Source organism: Myotis nattereri (genome assembly GCF_964212035.1).
Source record: "Myotis nattereri genome assembly, chromosome: 1".
NCBI lineage: Eukaryota > Metazoa > Chordata > Mammalia > Chiroptera > Vespertilionidae > Myotis > Myotis nattereri.
This window is the reverse complement of record NC_138075.1, coordinates 200,512,590-200,530,968: the sequence shown is the minus strand read 5'-3', so window position 1 is coordinate 200,530,968 and position 18,379 is coordinate 200,512,590. Positions and strand designations below refer to the sequence as shown.

Here is an 18,379-nt window from a genome sequence, read left to right as displayed (position 1 = left end):
AAAATGCAAGGGACATTTTTAAAGTAGGACTCAGACAACCCGCCATAAAACAAAAGGTCACCAATGGAAGAGGGTTTTTTTTTGTTGTTGTTTTTTTTTTTTTTTTTTTTTGCAAAAAACCAAAAAACAAAACACAGACACACACACACACGCCACACAACAAAACAAAAAACACACACCTCGCAATAAATAGGAATCCAACTCATGGGGTTGAATTGGCTGCTTCTGATCTGCCTATAGCCTTAAAAGTTTATCATTCTATGCATTAATTCTTCCCATGATTCCTCCCATAATAAACTGTTCCCTGGGAGAAGAAGGGACCATTTGGGAAGTTGTGTTTATTCTTTGAGGCCACTAGCAGTATATAAACTAAACCCAGTACTTGAGTAATGACTATAAGCGTGTACCCAATGGCTAAGCAAAACTCCACCATACTGATGAGGCATAAAGTCACCGAGGTCACCGAAAGGACAATTGGCCCATACTGTGACTCTCTGAAGTGACGCATTTCTCACTTATAGGTATGCCCCACAAACCTATAAGAAGCAATCTTTCTTGCCCTATGTTTCTATCTCCATACACAATGGTTTTTGGTGGGGTGTGACTTCCCAAGCTCCTCAACCTTCACGCCTGCCCACTTTAAGAGATTTTAAAACCCAGAACTAAGGCAGAAAGAACGAATAGATGGGGAAAATTAGAGAGGACTTGACATTCTTTTACTTCACTGTGTACAAGTTAGAATACAACATAATTTCTTTTCGGTGTGTGAATTCTCCCACCATGTTCGTACACAGTAGAAAAACATACACTCAATTCAACTGAGAATCTTCTGCAAAAAGCATTTTGATAAGAGAGAATCACAATGTTTCTGTTCCACTGTACGCTATTTTCAAGTACACTTGAAATTGTAGTGTGTGTGCAAATTCAGAACTTTAAGAAACTTCAAAAGCCACAGGTGTAGAGTTTAGGAAGCTGATGGCTGTGAACTTCGCTCCTCACTTAATCCGTGCTTAATTTTGCACTCCTCACAGGTAAGCAGGCAGTGCCTAGGACAGAAGCAAATAGAGAGGTTTGTGATTTGACACTGGAAGCTCCAGTCTTAACACCTGATTGAGAGACATTGTCCTAGGCTGATGTTCACAGGCCCAATGTCTTAGGGCAGTGGTTGGCCAACCCCGGCTCGCGAGCCACATGCGGCTCTTTGGCCCCTTGAGTGTGGCTCTTCCACAAAATACCACGTGCGGGCGCGCACGTACAGTGCGATTGAAACTTCGTGGCCCATGCGCAGAAGTCGGTTTTCGGACTGGGGAGTCTATTTTGAAGAAGTGATGTTGGAAGAAGTGGGGGGTGTCGGTCGCTAGGTCGGTCGGTTGGGTGACCGGAGACGCGGGGCAGGTGGGCTGCAGGATACACAGCGTAGGGGAGGCGCGCATAATTCATGCACGAGTTGAGTGAGACTGGCTACAAGACGAGTGTGGATGGGAGAGCTGGAAGGGGTTGACCTCAGCAAACGGACCTCAATCAGATTGAGGACGTTTTTAGAAAAGGCCAGCTTAGGAGTACCCTAATTAAGTTAATAACAATGTACCTACCCATATAGCTTAAGTTTAAAAAATTTGGCTCTCAAAAGAAATTTCAATTGTTGTACTGTTGATATTTGGCTCTGTTGACTAATGAGTTTGCCGACCACTGTCTTAGGGAGTAGTAGGAGCTGCTTCTTGGCTTGAGACTGCCAGAATTTCACTCAAGATAAAGGCCAATAATGACCATGCCCAGTGTTTTTTGTTTTCCCCCCCACAGTACCGTGCTGCCTCTCACATAGAATCCACTGTGACAAGTGAGGGTCTTTAGTGAATGTGTCCCCAACACTAGTCCTGTGGTAGAAATCGCTATTACTTACTGAGTGTCACAGTCATTTCTCCTCCTTATAACAATTCCATGAAAACAATTCTGCTCACCATTTTATACAGTTGAGAAAACTGAAGATTAGAGAGTTTAAGAAACATTTCCAAGATTACATGGTTTATTTAATAAGTGGTACAACTGGTTTTCGACCCAGGTGTTCTAACAGTAGAGGCAATGCCTTTCACTCCAGAGTCCTACTGCTTATATCCCCTAATGGAATCACGCTATATACAGTATATTAACACAGTAAAGGCTCTGAAAAGTCCTGCAATAAAGAAACCTGTTTAAATTCGGTGTAACCCCGTGATAATAGAAGCCATGTCTGCTGACTAAGGTATTCTTTTCAGACTTGCACAATGCCTTGGGCATAGTAGATACTCACTAAATGTTTGTTAAGCAAATGAAATAGGAAACTAAATCAAATAATAAGTAATTATTATTGAAGTCGAATAGCAAGAACTCAAAATTTGAGGCTTAAGGAGGTTTTTTACCCCAGCATATAGATGTTAAGAAAAACTGTTTAATATTATAAATGGTGAATCATCTTTTATTTACCTTTTTATAATTACAGTGGGGCTTTGACTTATGAGTTTAATTTGTTCCGTGACGGAGCTCGTAACTCAAATTACTTGTCAAATCAAAAAGTGAACGAGTGAGACATGTGATGCTGGGCTGATGTTGTGGCGTTCACTGTGACGTTCGCTGCGCCAACTAGCGGTGGGGTATCTGAAGCTGGCTCGTAACCTGAATTTTAGCTTGCAACTCAAAGCAAAAAATCGGCCGAGAGACGGCTTGTATCTCGAAAAACTCGTTAGTCGGGACACTCGTAAGTCAAGGCCCCACTGTATCTTCATTACAATTCCTCAGTCAAACAGATGACAAACCTGTTATGCCCTGGACCAAAGCCAGCCCCGCGTAGCTGATCGTCAAGGGAATGAAATTTACTTTGGCAGACTCCTATGTATGATGCCTTTCCAAGGCCATATCCCAGGATACCAGCAACTGTAAAAGCAGGTTAGGAAAAGTAGATTAAATAAAGCATCAAAATCTCTTCCACTAGTTATCTTCTAGAACTTTATTAATAGTAGTAATTTTAATATTAAAAGTACCACGATACTTTCAACAATAAAGACAACACTTTTTTTTTTTTTTTTTTTTTAAAGCACCACAACAAATCAATGGACAAACACTCTGGGAATGAAGCTCCCTGTTAAAGAGCAGGATTAGACTTTCAAGGGCCAGGACAGAGCAAGCAAAGGTGTGACCCCGGGCCAGGGCCAGGCAGCCTGAGCGAGGCCAGGCCAGCAAATAAATGTCTGAGGCCACCAGGGGAGAGAGGGGGTTATGGTTTCTCCAAATCACTGGGTAGGAAATTCTCTGTATGGATTGGAGTTTGGGGAGCTGCGGTCCATCCTGCCTGTAGGGGAAAGAGGTCACGAGGCAGAGAAAGCCTCTCAGGGAAGAAATCTTCAACCTGCTCCTCTTGTTGGGAATGAGGTTTCAGACTGTAAACGGGAAAGCATCCCTTTTGTACAAAGTAGATCGATGTATTATGAGTGGAAAAAGGGAAATCCTGGGTTTATCATTGGTGTATTAGAAAGTCCCTGATTTTTAAAAATTATTCACTTATTATGTTCACTACAGAAAATATCCGGAAAAGACTGGCCCAAAGAAGAAAACTTAAGCCCCGAATGGATCTCTCATTCTGAGGCTCTCGCGGACCCTGCCAGGAGGCCTCGTCCCCGCTTTAAAGAGGACTCTCCAAGGGAGGTTCCTATGGTGCAACTTGATACCAGGAAGTGTTGAGTGAACGAAGGACTGTGAAGTGGCAAAAAATAAAGACTGATTTTTCAGAAAGGCAATGCAGGCAATTTGGTTAACCTGGACATTCATAACTCCAGCTGCTATAAACATCTATTTAAAAATAATTTCTTTTACTTCTATGACTTACGTGCAACTTTAGGCAATGATCCAAATCTTGGGTTAGCTGCTAAATAACCTAAGGAGTAATATATACATTATTACTTCATTGTATTACTTATTTAAACTTATAAAGTATAAGGAAATCTTCAGAGTTTAATGTATACGCAGTTTCTTTAACCCTCACCTGAGGATATGGTTTTTTATTGATTTTAGAGAGAGGAAGGAAGAGAGAGAGAAAAACATGGATTGGTTGCCTCCCGTATGCACCCCGACCAGGGATTAAATCCACAACCATTTGGGATGATGCTCTAACAATTGAGCCACCTGACCAGGGCTGGATTATTTTTTTTTTAAATATTTTACTTTAAAAAATATTTTTATTGATTTCAGAGAGGAAGGGAGAGGGAGAGAGAGATGGAAACATTAATGATGAGAGAGAATCATTGATCAGCTGTCCCCTGCACTCCCCCCTACTGTGGGTCGAGCCCACAACCCTGGCATGTGCCCTTGACCGGAATCGAACCCAGGACCCTTCAGTCTGCAGGCTGACGCTCTATCCACTGAACCACACCAGCCGGGGCGCTGATTCTTAATCACAAGAGATGACCCTAAAAGAGTTACAATTCCATTCTTGATTGAATTTAACTCTCAAATAGCCATTTTTGCCAAGTAGCAAGTGTTAGCTTTAACGTGTAAAAAAAGAACATGAAACAGACAATTCAAGACTTGTTTAAAGATATCAGTGCAAAGGTGGAGCCAACAACTTATTTCCAACAATTAGTCACTGCTGCCTCCCCTTTTTATGTACCTCAACTTATGAAATTCAACTTAAGGATTCCCAGTACCAGTCATGCCTCACTTATCAACGGGGATACATGATAAGAAAGGCATCCTTAGGTGATTTCATCATTGTACGAACATCATAGACTGCACTCACACAAACCTGGGTGTACAGCCTCCTGCACACCTAGCCCGCATGGGATAAACTATTGCTCCGAGGCTGCCAGTCTGTACAGCATGTTACTGTACGAAACACCACGAGATTAAGTCAAACTCAAGAGAAAGCGATGCAATCAAGAGGCACGGGAAACACAAGATGCACGAGGCTGCTGCTGGCGTAACACAGCATGTTGTTTTACATCCAGCGTTTTTTTATAAGTGGAAGAGGACACTCTAAAATGATGACAAAAAGTATAGTCATTACATAAACCAGTACCAGTCGTTTATTGTTGTTATCAAGTATTGCATACTGTCCAAGTTGCAGGTGCTATACTTTTATATGGCAGGCAGTGCAGCAGGGGTGTTTACACTGGGATCACCTCAGATAGCTGAGAGATAAATGCCTTGCGCTTCGACGTTACCATGGCTCTCACATCACTAGCCCACAGGGATTTTTCTGCTCCATTGCAATCTTATGCAAGCACCACTGTACATGTAGTCTGTCATTGTCCGAAATGTTGTTATTTGACACCTGATTGTATACCTACCACAATTTTTTAAATAAAAACTTTACTACTGTGATAGGCAGAATAATGGCCCCCTAAAGGTGTCCATATATATCCCAATCCCTGGAAACTGTGAATATGTTACCATTGCATAACAAAGGCGAATTATGGTAGAAAATGGGATTAGGGTGAATCAGATGACTTTAAAATAGGAAGATTATCCTGGATCATTTGGGTGGGTGTGGAGAGCAGCTACAGCGTTTGGACAGGTTCAAGCCTGGGACTAATGAGAGGGCACGGTCCTCTCATGGCCAAGCCACGTGCAAGTCTCAGCACAATTACAGCCAAAGGCTATAGTTGTAAGCTTGACCTTATGGTCCGAACCTGTGGTCCCACGTGGCTGAGTGATATAGGCTGTGGGAGGTGCAGCAAGTAAACAAAGCTTGATCAGGTAGATGTAATTGAGTAGATTCGAAATCCCCAAGTATGTTCTTACCACACCCTTACTTTGCCTCGTGGAATCTGGCTATAAAATAAAGACTCTGGCCCTAACTGGTTTGGCTCAGTGGATAGAGAGTCAGCCTGCGGACTGAAGGGTTCCAGGTTCGATTCCGGTCAAGGGCATGTACCTTGGTTGTGGGCACATCCCCAGTAGAGGGTGTGCAGGAGGCAGCTGATGGATGTTTCTTTCTCATCGATGTTTCTAACTCTCTATCCCTCCCCCTTCCTCTCTGTAAAAAATCAATAAAATATATTTTTTAAAAATAAATAAATAAAGACTCTGCTTGCAGGCCGTGGCACTGTCTCTCCATCAGAGAGCAGCATCCCACCTAGACCCAGCTTTATTCTCTTGTCTGTCTTTTCTAAATCCTTCACCGCTTCCTCTCTCATTCACCCATGGCTGTGCCGGCTTGGCACAGGTGGGCCCAATGTAATTACAATGACCCTTGAATGTAGAAGAGGGATTCTGAGGCAGAACCAGACAGACGGCAGGAGGAGAAGACCTTGGCTTTGTAGGCAGAGGAAGGGGCCATGAGCCAAGAAGAACTGTGGGTGGTCATTAGAAGCTGGAAGGGCAAAGGAAGTCCCAGGGCCCCCAGCAAGGGGAGCAGCCCTGGGGACACTTTGATTTCAGACCAGGGAGCCCCATTTTGGACATCTAACCTCCAAAACTGTGAGATAATACATTTGCACTGTTTTAAGTCACTATGTTTGTGTTAATTTGTTATAGTAGTCGTAGAAAACTACTGCACAACCCTGGAAAAGTATGTTTGCACACATGCCAGAGATGATAGATTTTGAGAAGTTTAATATTTATAAGATATAATGGCATGACTATTTCTTTGTTGTCAAAAATGGCCTGACAAAGACTCATTACTGATTGATAAATATATTTCCATAAAAAGGCTATCTTCAAGTTATAACAATGAAATCATATTTACTAAATCAACTTAAATCCTTAAGAGAAGAATAATATCGACTGAAATGGGATTCTCCTAGATAAATGACACATGTGGTCTCTGAGACCCAAAAAAGAACTTGAACGTCTTTGCTCATGTTTGCTGGGTACAAATACTCTTTTTAAAATCCTGGTCATCAGCAGTGTTCAAAGCAATGGGCTTCAACAGGGTCAGGTGCCTTCTTGCTATTTGGGAACTAGGCAATGCCTATGGGCTCTCTGGTGAAATGGAGACAGGAAAAAAGAAGGGAGCAAGGAAGGACAAAGAAAGAGGTAAACTGGAACACCAAGAGGAGGGGAGAGGTTGTGTGGGGAGGTGCAGGGCGCCTGCTAGTCCTCATGCCTCTTGTACAAATTAGACAGGGCGCCCTTCCTCAGGAAATGCAGCCTTTCGCCAGGACAAATGGCTTGAGGGACAGAGCCTGGTGGATTTCAGCCCCATTGACTTCCTCCCCGGAGCATCCTTGCGCAGGGACACTTTGTCTAACATATACTGAGCCCCTGGGAGACGCAGGGACTCTGGCACAGAGAAAGGCACTGTATTCGTTTCCTGTGGCTGCTGTAACAACTTTCCACAAACCTGGAGGCTTAAAACAACACACATCGGCAAGCTTACAGTTCTGGAGGTCAGAGCTCAGAATGGATCTCACTGGGTGTGTCAGTCTGTTGGAGCTGCAAAAACAAGACTGGGGTGCGGGGGTAGGGGGGGTGGCTTATAAAGGACAGCAATTGATTTCTCACAGTTCTGGAGGCTGAAGTCCAAGATCAGGGGATCCTCAGGGCTGGTGAGGCCCCTCTCTGGGTTTGCAGACTTCTTGTGGTGGGAGGAGCTAGGGAGCTCAGTGAGGTCTCTTGCAAGAGCACTACCATTCTCAAGGGCTCCACTCTCATGGGTTAATCGCCTCCTAAAGGCCTCACCTCCTAATACCATCCCCTTTGCAGGTTAGGATTTTATCATGTCAACTGGGGGGTGGGGCACAAACATTCAGGCCTGGGCAGACGGCTACAATCAAGGTTCTGGCAGGGCTGCATTCCTTGCCAGCTCCTAGAGGCCACCCCCTTTCCTGGACTCTGGGCTCCTGGCCCCTCATCTATCAGCAAAGCCAGCAGTGTTGAGTGAGACCTTTTCATGCTGCCCTCTCTCTGGTTCTGTCTTCTGACCCAATTTTTTTTTAAAATATATATTTTTATTGATTTCAGAGAGAGGAAGGGAGAGGGAGAGAGAGATAGAAACATCAATGATGAGAGAGAATCATTGATCGGCTGCCTCCTGCACACCCCACACTGAGGGCCAAGCCTGCAACCCAGGCATGTGTCCTGACCAGGAATTGAACCCTGATCTCCTGGTTCATAGGTCGGGCCATGCCAGTCAGGCCTGACCCAATTTTTAAGGATCCATCTGATTATGCTGGGCCCATCTGGTTAATCCAGAATAATCTCCCTATTTTAAGGTCAGCTGATTAACAGCCTTCCCACCTGCAGGTTTGATGTCACTTTGCCAGGTAACCTAACATAGCCACTCATTCTGGGGATTAGGACATCTTCCGGAGGGGTGGGTGGAGGGGTTCATCTGAAAATAGGCAAAAGCCTGCATAAATAAGTCCTTCACCACAAAATACATGCCCCGCACCAAAAAGCGGCCAGGAGGCTCGCAGAAAACTGGAGTTAAATTATTAAACGAATGTTGATTCTTACCGTGGTGGACTAGTCCTTGGGTAACAAGCATGCTTCCAAGAGAAAAGGGCAGAGCTGCAAAACAAAAACGCCCTTCAGTGCTGGAATTTTAGAACTTGGCACGTCACCTAGAAGTCAGGGAGAATGACTCGGAGTGTTTTCTCTTACCTACCTTGGCAATGACTTTTTAGTCATTTACTTTACTTATTCGACAAATAAAGGATTTATTAAGTACTTCCTGAAGACTGTTCCCGGGATCTGCTCCCAGGCACTGAACCTGCTGTACAGCTTTAATCTAACAAAACCTAAACCCCATGGGACTCCGTCTCTGACATCCACTTTTCCTGAACGCCCACCAGGCACCAGATTCTGGCCACTACATACCACGCAGGCACGTTCGTGTCTGTGTGTGGACATGTAGCTGTTGCATTTGGGAGCTGCCTTGAATTACATATTTTGAAATTTCTAATCCTACATACTAGAAAATACCAGTACCATAAAACTCCTGCATAATATCCTATTCAGGATATTTCTCTGCTTTAGTCTTTCATGACATTTTGTTGCACCATTTGGGTATGTCTATTTTCTGAGGATTACAAGATTACTGCATTCATGTTAAACATGGGCGACGTTCTGCTGTCATTTTCAAAACAGGCAAGTTAGTCTGGCAAAGGCAGTTTCTCGTTCCGTCAAAATGTGTCAAGTGACTTCTTCCAAAAGCAGCGAGCTGTGATAAACATCTAGCTCTTCCTAGCAACCAAGACAAATTAAATTGCAACCAATTTTTCCACTCGTATCTATCTGATGGTAGGCGAATGGGTCATACTGAAATGTTAGTCTACTGGGCTTAATTAAATTACTTACTCATAGGTTGTCAGAAAAGACATGAATTGCTAGGAGCACAATCAATCATCATCGTAATGCATGATGAATAACAACTTCTAAAGAGTGTTTATTCCAAAACAATTGCTACTGAGTTGGAATGATTTGAGAAATCAAACTGTATTTCACAGTGAAATGATCCCTGTGTCGGCAATGTTGCAAATATTGGGACTAGATCTGCAGGTTCTATTATGACATTTTCAAATGACAAAGCATGATTTTTTTCTTTTTCTTTTTTAAATTTTAAATTCTTTATTGGTTAAAGAATTACATATGTCTCCTTTTCCCCCCATTGGGCTCTCCCCGGCGGCTCCCACCTCCCCACCCCCCCAGCACATGCCCTCATATCTCTACTGTCTGTGTCCATTGATTATGCTTACATGCATGCATACAAGTCCTTTGGTTTATCTCTTACCCTCCCCCCACACCCATTTTATTTTTTTTAATTGGAAGAGACCTTAAAGCATAGCTGAATTCACACCCTTGTCTTATTTATATCAGGCAGGCAGAGAAAGAAGATGACTCAGCAGAAAGGTTATTTCAGAGACACTGTGAGAGAAGTATTAATGGGCCCTGCGACTTTCCATTCACTCCACAAATACTGATTAGGTACTTTCTATATATGAAGCACTGTGCTTGGCTCTGGGATGAAGCAATAAATTTGGCATTATTCCCTGACTCAATGAGGTTAGAGTCTAGTGGAATTTAGAAGGTTTACTCTTTCAAGAAATTCTAAATAACACTCTAGGCCCATGTTCTGGGTCACATAAAAGCGTTCTGTGTGCTCCTACTAGTAAATCAAATATTACCTCTGCCCTCAAAAAGGAGTCTCAACATGGGTTTAAACTCTAAACAGCCCAGATATCAAAGTTCTTCAAGGAATTATGCAAAGCCCCTGCTCAGGAGTAAATCATTGCCATAATTCTAATATGATACTTAGGCAGTTTATTGCAGCACATACAGTGCTAACAAAGGTTAAAAGGGATGCAATTTACCTCTCTTCCAGAAACTTTCTTCTTGACATTCTCTGATAATCTTTGAAATTTCCGCTCTGTGGATGTGCAGTTTTGATTTTGGACAAAACAACAGGCTCTGTAAGGAAAGTTCTACGGTGAGTCGACTGAAATCATCAGAAAAGCATCTGCTGTTTTCTTGGGGAAGGGCAGGGCGCTCCCTTCACTGTGGTCATGCAGCGTGTCGTCCTGGGCTGGCCACCGCACAGAGCAGTGACCTGTTTCAGCGAGTGCCTTCCAGCTGGGAACGTTGGACAGACCGGGCAAGGAAATAATCCCAGCTGGAGAAGCCAAGAGTGACTCATCGACTAGCGAACATGGAGCAGTTATCTGGTCAGAAAGAATTCCTGCTGCAGCCACATTGCCGCATTTTCTTCCTTACCTCCAGCCCCTGTCTATGTTTCCTGCAATGCTACCCGCTCCCTCTGCCTCCCTGGTTTCCTGCAGACCCAGTTCAGCGTGGCCTCCTGGGTGAAGAGATTCCCTACAGCACACTATTTACACTCCTGGGATCACACTCCTGGGATCACACTCCTGGGATCACGCTCCAGAGACCACAATCCAGGGATCACACTCCAGGGATCACACTCCTGGGGTCACACTCCCGGGATCACGCTCCAGAGACCACACTCCTGGGATCACACTCCAGGGATCACGCTCCTGGGATCACACTCGTGGGATCACACTCCAGAGACCACACTCCAGGGATCACACTCCTGGGGTCACACTCCTGGGATCACACTCCAGGGATCACACTCCAAGGATCACACTCCTGGGATCACACTCGTGGGATCACACTCCAGGAATCACACTCCTGGGATCACACTCGTGGGATCACACTCCAGAGACCACACTCCAGGGATCACAGTCCTGGGATCACACTCCTGGGGTCACACTCCTGGGGTCAAACTCTGAGCACTGGATGTCGAGTTTTGTATTTATAGACCTGTATTTTTTTTAAATATATTATTTTATTGATTTTTTCACAGAGAGGAAGAGAGAGAGATAGAGAGTTAGAAACATCGATGAGAGAGAAACATCGATCAGCTGCCTCCTGCACACTCCACACTGGAGATGTGCCCGCAACCACGGTATATACCCTTACTGGAATCGAACCTGGGACCCTTCAGTCCGCAAGCCGATGCTCTATCCACTGAGCCAAACCGGTTACGGCTGTATTCTAATTTACCTTTACCGTACACTTCTGTATGCATTTTAGACTATGAACTCATCAGCAGACTGCTTTGTATTTTTCTATATAGTTTCCTTTCTATCTTGACAGTGTTGCTTTTTTTTTTTTTTTTAACATATTTTATGTTATAAAATTTCTGGTGGAACTATTGCTATGTTTGACTTTTATTATTTTACAGTATTTATCCTGTTGACATGCTATAAACTGGACTAACTCCCATCCTTCACAATCTTCCTCCTTTGTAGATATGTAGGTATTATTCACTCTTATCCATATTCTCTACTCTTATTCCCCTCTGCCCATCACCACCATTCTATGTGTGTGTTTGTGTGTGTGTTTTAATTGATTTCAGAGAGGAAGGGAGAGGGAGAGAGAGATAGAAACATCAATGATGGGAGAGAATCATTGATTGGATACCTCCTGCACACCCCACACTGGGGATCGAAGCCACAATTCTGGTTCACAGGTAGATGATCAACCACCGAGCCATACTGGCTGGGCCATTCTATGTGTTTAATGTGGATCTTTTGTATGTGTTCATTGTTTTGGATGCATGCATCTTTTTAATGTAAATGGTATTGTTTTATGTATTTGATTTAATTTTAAAAATATTTTCAACTCAACTCTATGCTTTTAAGATCCACCCCTATTGCTATATCCATCTAGTCCACAGCTTCTAACTGTTGTGTAATTCCCCAGGATGCATCCATGTCGCCACCACCACACGTCTCTTACAGAGCCAAGTGATAACATTTTTCAGATCCCCCCCCCCCACACACACACATATATGTGTAAAATACAGGGCATGCATATTTCCAATTTCACGAAGTCTTGCCACATTGCTCTCTGCAGTGGCTGCGCCACTCACTCCCGCTAGCAGTGCCTGAATGCCCCTCTTGGCCCACAGAGCCTGCTCAAGGGCACGTCAGCTGGATTCCAAACAGGTTAGGTAAAGAGGGAATTTTCTAATCTTGACATTATCCAGTTTCCTAAATGTTGACAGTCTAATAGGTATAAAGTAAGAATTAATTGTCTTATTTGCATTTCCCTGAGAACTACTGTGTTTGAACATCTCTACATATTGTTTAGCCAGACTGCCCCCTTCATCTCTAGCGCTGAGATAATGAATCCCCACAACTGGCCCTGGGTTGTAATCTTTTGTCATATATTGGCTCGTTAATTTTTTATTGTGGTAAAATTCACATAACATAATATTTACCATTTCAGTCATTTTAAGTACACAATTCAGCGTCATTAAGTACATCTGCAATGATGTGTGGCTGTTATCACTGGTTCTAGAATTTTCTCACCACCCCAAAAAGAAACCTCAGACCCTTTAGGCAGTCTCTCTTCATTCCCACTTCCCTTTAGCACCCTGGCAAGCACTAATCTGCTTTCTGTCTCCATGGATTTGTTTTATTCTTTATATTTTATGTAAATGATATTGTACAAGAAATGACCTTTTGTGACTGGCTTCTATCCCTTTGCATAATGTTTTCAAGGTTCATCCATGTTGTAGCATGGATCAAGACTTCATTCCTTCTTATGATTCAATATTCCATTGCAAGGATATTCCGCATTTTGTTTACCAGTTCATCTATTGATGAATAGTTGGGTTGTTTCCACCTTTTGGCTATTGTGAATAGAGCTGCTGTGCAGATTCCTGTACAAGTTTTTGTTTAAACATGTCTTTAATTCCATTGGGTCATATGTAAAATTCTATGGTTAACTAATTAAGGAACTGCCAAACTGTTTTCTACAGGAGCTGCACCATTTTACAATCCCACCAACAAACTATGAAGGTTCCAATTTCTCATTCTTGTCCACACTTGCTATTTTCTGTTTTGTTTTTCTTTTTAATTATAGCGATGCCGGTGGGTGTAAAATGTTATCTCATTGTGGTTTGGGTTGCACTTCTTTAATGACTAACGACATGAAACATCTTTTCATTTGCTTGTTGTACATTTATATATTCTCTTTGGAGAAATACCTGTTCAAGTCCTTTGCCCACTTTTTTAATTGGGTCATTTGTCTTTTCGTTATTGAGTTGTAAAAGCTCTTTAAATATTCTGGGTACTAGACTCTTATTAGATATGTGTCTTGCAAATATTTTTCCCATTCTGTGGGTGGTTCATTCATTTTTTTAAAGCTAATTTTATTTAATTTGTTCCTTACTAAAAAGTCAAGCTAATATTTCCTTGTCTCTGAATGATTTATGTAGGTCCTCTGCCATTTACCTCTGGGAGTTTTATTGTTTTTCTTGTTGAGGTGCAGCTCCTTGGCATTTGAAGTTGACCTTGCTGATTTTGCTTATGTTTTTTTCAGAACTCTTGTTTGTAGTAGATATCAATGTGGATAATGGTCACATTTCTTTTTTTAGAAATATATATTTTTATTGATTTTAGAAAGAGAAGAAGGGAGAGGGAGAGAGGTAGAAACATCGATGAGAGAGAAACATCAACATCGATCAGCTGACTCATGCACGCCCCCTACTGGGGATTGGGCCCACAGCCCAGGCATATGCCCTGACTGGGAATCCAACAGGTGACCTCTGGATGCATGGGTCGATGCTTAGCCACTGAACCACACCAGCCGGGCAGTGGTCACCATTTCTTGAGCTCTCTCCCAGGGGCTAAGCACTTTACATACTTGATAACGAGGTTGAAGGACCCTGTGGCACCTATGCCCTCAGAGCTTTACAAGCAACCGAAGCAGGACACCTCTCTCTTTCTCTGCAACTCCGCACAGCACAGTACACGGAGGTGGTGGTCAGGGCAAGTCACAGTGACAGGAAGGAACTGTTCTCACTCTCTACTCACTTTAGTTCCTCAGCAAGCACTCCTCCTTATCCCAGTGTAAGTATCTCTTCTTGGTTCTGCCTGGGCTGAGGCAGCAATAGGAACACCTCCCTTTCTCCTTTCCTCCAAACACACACACACACGCACACACACACACACATCCAGGGTCAGGAACCCGACTTCACAATAATTGTGAGTCCTGCCGTCAAGATTGAACTCCTGCACAGCCTCCCAGAGGAGCCCTGGCGAGCCTTTTCTTTATACCCATAAATGTTTTATGGCTCTCCATTTCACAAAGGCAACTCAGGTGTCTACATACTTCTCCTTGTGACTTGATATCATTTGTCTGCTTGCCTCTCCTAAACTTTGCTCCTTAAACATCATTTCCTCCAGGAACTATTTTTAGCTTGAAAAGTTGACCCCAGAGAACATGAACTTCATTGACCCATCACAATACTTTCTCTCTTCTTCCTTTATGTATCCCTGTAACACCTCATATTCATTCTTAACAAATTGAAAAGTTGGGTTCTCAACCTGATGGCTAATTTAGTGGTTCAGGACTCTGCTCTCCTGAACGGCAACTCCGGTCTGCGGCATAGATTTGGTAAGATTGGCCTTGGTAAGAAAAATGTGAAAACAAGCATCACCACACATCATTCTGTTAGAGTCAATGAAGAGTTTTGCTCCGCTCAGGGAAATCTCTTCAATCACTGACAGCCTATGTAAGGTTTGGTTAGGCTGGATGCTAAACAGGGAAGAATAAAGAAAGGATTTGGGAAATAAAAGTTTAAAACATGCTTTTCAGGGCAGTCAACAACACACTTTCCTTCCCCATTCCATTTTCCCTGAATTCATCCAACAAAGTGCCGGGCTGGATGCGGTTTAAGGAAAGTCTGGTATGATGCTCCTCTTCAGATGGCACACTAAAAACATACCTGCTTGCTAAGTGGTGGCAAATGCGGTTTATCTTGGTTTCCATGGGTAGACACTGACGCCATGATGATGCTGTCCTTGCTTCTCTTCTAGTTGAGTGTACTCAGCTTACACGTTGACCTGATGTCTAGGGAAAAGAGAAGACAGCCACTGTGCTGTGTCCGAATGTTCCATCAACCTTAAAAACGCCTCTAATATCAACTCACATATTTGGAAAACATGCTTTCATTTTGTCATTAGTCAATATCCAACCACCTGCCGACTTACTTTCTTTTTAAAAAATATATTTTGAAAATTGATTTCAGAGAGGAAGGGAAAGGGAAAGAGAGATAGAAACATCAATGATGAGACAGAATCATTGATCAGCTGCCTCCAGCATGCCCCATGTTGGGGATTGAGGCTACAACCCAAGAATGTGCCCCTGACTGAGAATCGAACCCTGACCTCCTAGTTTATAGGTCGATGCTCAACCACTGAGCCACTCTGGCTGGGCTGCCAACTTACTATCTAATGCTTCTCCCCCACCAACACACACATATATGAAATGTCACACTCTGTAACACTGAAATTTTTTACTACCTATAAATTGTGTCCTAAAGGAGCTTCAATTCATTACAAGGCTATTAACTAGAGAAATATTTACTGAGTGTCTGTTATGTGCCAGGCCAGGGGATAGGATTAAGGATAAGGCAAACACAGTGCTAAAGGAACTCACAGCATAAAGGGGAAGCCAAACAAGTCAGCAGTTACACAACACGCCGCAGGCTCCCCAGACCTAGCTAATCCAGGCTGCTAAGGAAGGAGAGGAAGAAGGTCTGGCCTCTGGTCTCTCTGGTCAGGTCTGAGGCACCAAAGACTAGGACTCTTGAGCTTGTAGAGGGTGGATGGACTCCCCGGCATAAAAACCAGTTTCAAAGGCACCGTAATAGTCCAGGCAAGGCAGCGTGGAGACCTGAACTAACACGCTGGTGGGAGGCATAGACATAATACACTTGAGTTTGAAACGTTAAATTTGGGTGCCTGAGGGTTCATACACTGGAATTAGCCAATAGAGATTTGAACATTTGAAGATTTGGGTCTGGAGTTAGAGATTAAGGGGAGACTGGAAAGGTGAATTCGGGAGCTGCCATCATAGAGATGACAGATAAAGCAAGAAACAAACAAAATTGTCTAAAAAGAGTATTGGAGGGTGTGAACATTGAGGCTAAGGAATACCAACAGGAGGAGACAAGAAAAAGGCCAAGGAAAGGACTGGAAAGGAGTAGCCGGTACGGAGGAGAAGGAATGAAAGAGGGAATGAATCACTGGTGTCACACGGCTCAGAAGAGTGACTTGGCAAGGACGCACATAGTCCAGGTGGACTCTGAGTCCACGCCTGGCCAAAGGCCACTGCACTCCGTGGCCCCGGACGCCATGACGACCACTGATTTCCCTGCAAAAAGAGCATCTTCTCACACAATTCTGCTTCCTACTAACCTGCCAGGCGTATGAGCCAAGGGGGCCCTCACTTGTACCACGTTTCACCTTAGGTACCTGATGTTCTTGTAAAGATAGCAGGATGCCCTACAGTGGACATTCCTGGAATCAGAAATACCTGAATTCAGATCCTGCCTCTACGCTTTGCTAGCCCTGTGCTTTGGGGTAAATAACTTGACGAGCCTGTGCCTCAGCTTTGTCGCCTGTAACGTAGGGATCATGGACAAGCAACCTTGAGGGGCTGTTGCAAGGAGGAGGGATAAGGAGGAGGGATGAGGTCCATAAGCCCCAGCCCAGCACCTAGCACCCAGCACCCAGCACGCAGTGAGTGCGTGAGCAGTAAAGGGCAACGGTGAGAGTGGACCTGGGCGCCTTGTTTCTTGAAGATTTCCAGGGAGTCTTTGCACCAAAGGTCAAATGGGAATATCTATCTCAGTCAGGATTCGGCCATTGCCTTAAATCAAGAAGCAAAGATACACAGCTGTGGTGGGCAGGTCCCCTGCACCCAGTTAATCAACAGCGCACAGCTAAGCAAACCTTCCAGGGTCCTGCCTTCCGGGTCAGCTCCCACCACCAGGCCCTGGTCTGGTTTGGGGTCTTTCTGCTTCTTCAATGTGTGTGTGTGTGGGGGGGGGGGGGGGGAGGAGACAAAGGGGGAGGATGCTGACAGGTGGGCAGTGGGGGGAGGTTGGCAGCAGGAGGGGGGCGGTGCGAGTGGTCGGAGGGACGGTCCTTAGAGGGGTCACCGCACTCTCAGGTGGTGGTGGGGGTGGGGGGAGAGGGGGGGTTAATCCCAGAATCGATCTGCCCCAATCCGCTGCCACCCCCAGCCAGAGGCTGCCTGCAGAACCCAAGCCCCGCAACCTTGCCTAGGTCGCAGCCGAGCAAAGAGGAGGAGTTGGCAGGCGAGTTTCTAGGCGGCCTCTGCCGACCCGCGCGGCCAGAGCGGCCTGCGGAGTCCCCGGGTTCCTCGGGACCCCCGGAACGAAGCGCCCGAGAAGGCCGCCTCCGCCCGGCCCTCTCCCCGGCTCCCCGCGGCGGGCTCACCTGCAAGGTGAAGATCGCCTCCAGGCCGCGCGGCTCCCGCGCCCGCAGCGCGCAGCTCGCCGCTCCCCGCCGCTGCGGCTGCAGCCGGGACCGCTGCCCGCCTCCCGGGCGCCCACCCCCGCCCCTCGCCTCTCTCCCCGGCGGCCCCAGGGCCCCTCACCTCTCTTCCCCTGCGGGCCCTCACTTCTCTCCTCGGATCTCCCCTCCAGCCTTCTCCTTCCTCCTCTTGCTCCGCCCCCTCCGCTCGCCGCTTCTCACTTACTCCCCCAAGTCACTCATCGCCTGCACCCCGGTTCCCCACTTTGCTGCCCCTTCCTCTGGCGGTGGCATCGGTGCCCACACTCAGCGGCCAGGCCCGGACGGCTCTTGCCCGAAACTCCCACCACACTCCCCAGAACTGTCCTGACACTGCCTCCTGGTCCCTTTCAGATAACTCCCTCCTCCCGTCAGGAACGCAACAGCCGTTCACTGAACGCTCCCCTTGAGCGTGGCATTGACTTCAGTCACCTGCAATCCCTCTTTTAAAAACTTGAGATTTAATTGACATGTAATAGTGTATTAGCTTTAGGTGTACAACATCATGGTTCCATATTTGTATACATTGCAAAATGATCACCACAAGAAAGCTAGCT

At 45.0% G+C, this 18,379-nt stretch overlaps 1 protein-coding gene across 2 annotated transcripts; it reads right to left on the bottom strand.

Moving 5' to 3' along the window:
- Positions 1 to 694: 694 nt before the first annotated feature.
- On the bottom strand, positions 695 to 18,191 carry OCIAD2 (OCIA domain containing 2). Of its 2 annotated transcripts, none has more exons than XM_081101358.1 (7): positions 17,908 to 18,191; positions 15,227 to 15,351; positions 10,284 to 10,380; positions 8,428 to 8,481; positions 3,857 to 3,904; positions 2,790 to 2,907; positions 695 to 1,046 (listed from the first exon to the last, which is right to left on the bottom strand). In XM_081101358.1, the coding sequence occupies exons 2-7, from the start codon at positions 15,287 to 15,289 to the stop codon at positions 965 to 967; spliced, it is 462 nt and encodes a 153-aa protein (XP_080957484.1). In that variant the 5' UTR covers positions 15,290 to 15,351; positions 17,908 to 18,191; the 3' UTR covers positions 695 to 964. The 2 variants fall into 2 exon arrangements, with proteins under 2 accessions (XP_080957484.1, XP_080957485.1); XM_081101359.1 differs by having other exon boundaries at positions 17,748 to 18,188.
- Positions 18,192 to 18,379: the final 188 nt, after the last annotated feature.

Coding starts and splice junctions, on each gene's coding strand:
- OCIAD2 (XM_081101358.1), bottom strand. CDS start 15,289: ATGGCGTCAGTGTCTACCCATGGAAACCAAGATAAACCGCATTTGCCA. Junction 10,381..15,226: donor TGCCACCACTTAGCAAGCAG/GTATGTTTTTAG, acceptor CTTTCCTTACAG/AGCCTGTTGTTTTGTCCAAA. Junction 2,908..3,856: donor ATCATTGCCTAAAGTTGCAC/GTAAGTCATAGA, acceptor CTGCTTTTACAG/TTGCTGGTATCCTGGGATAT.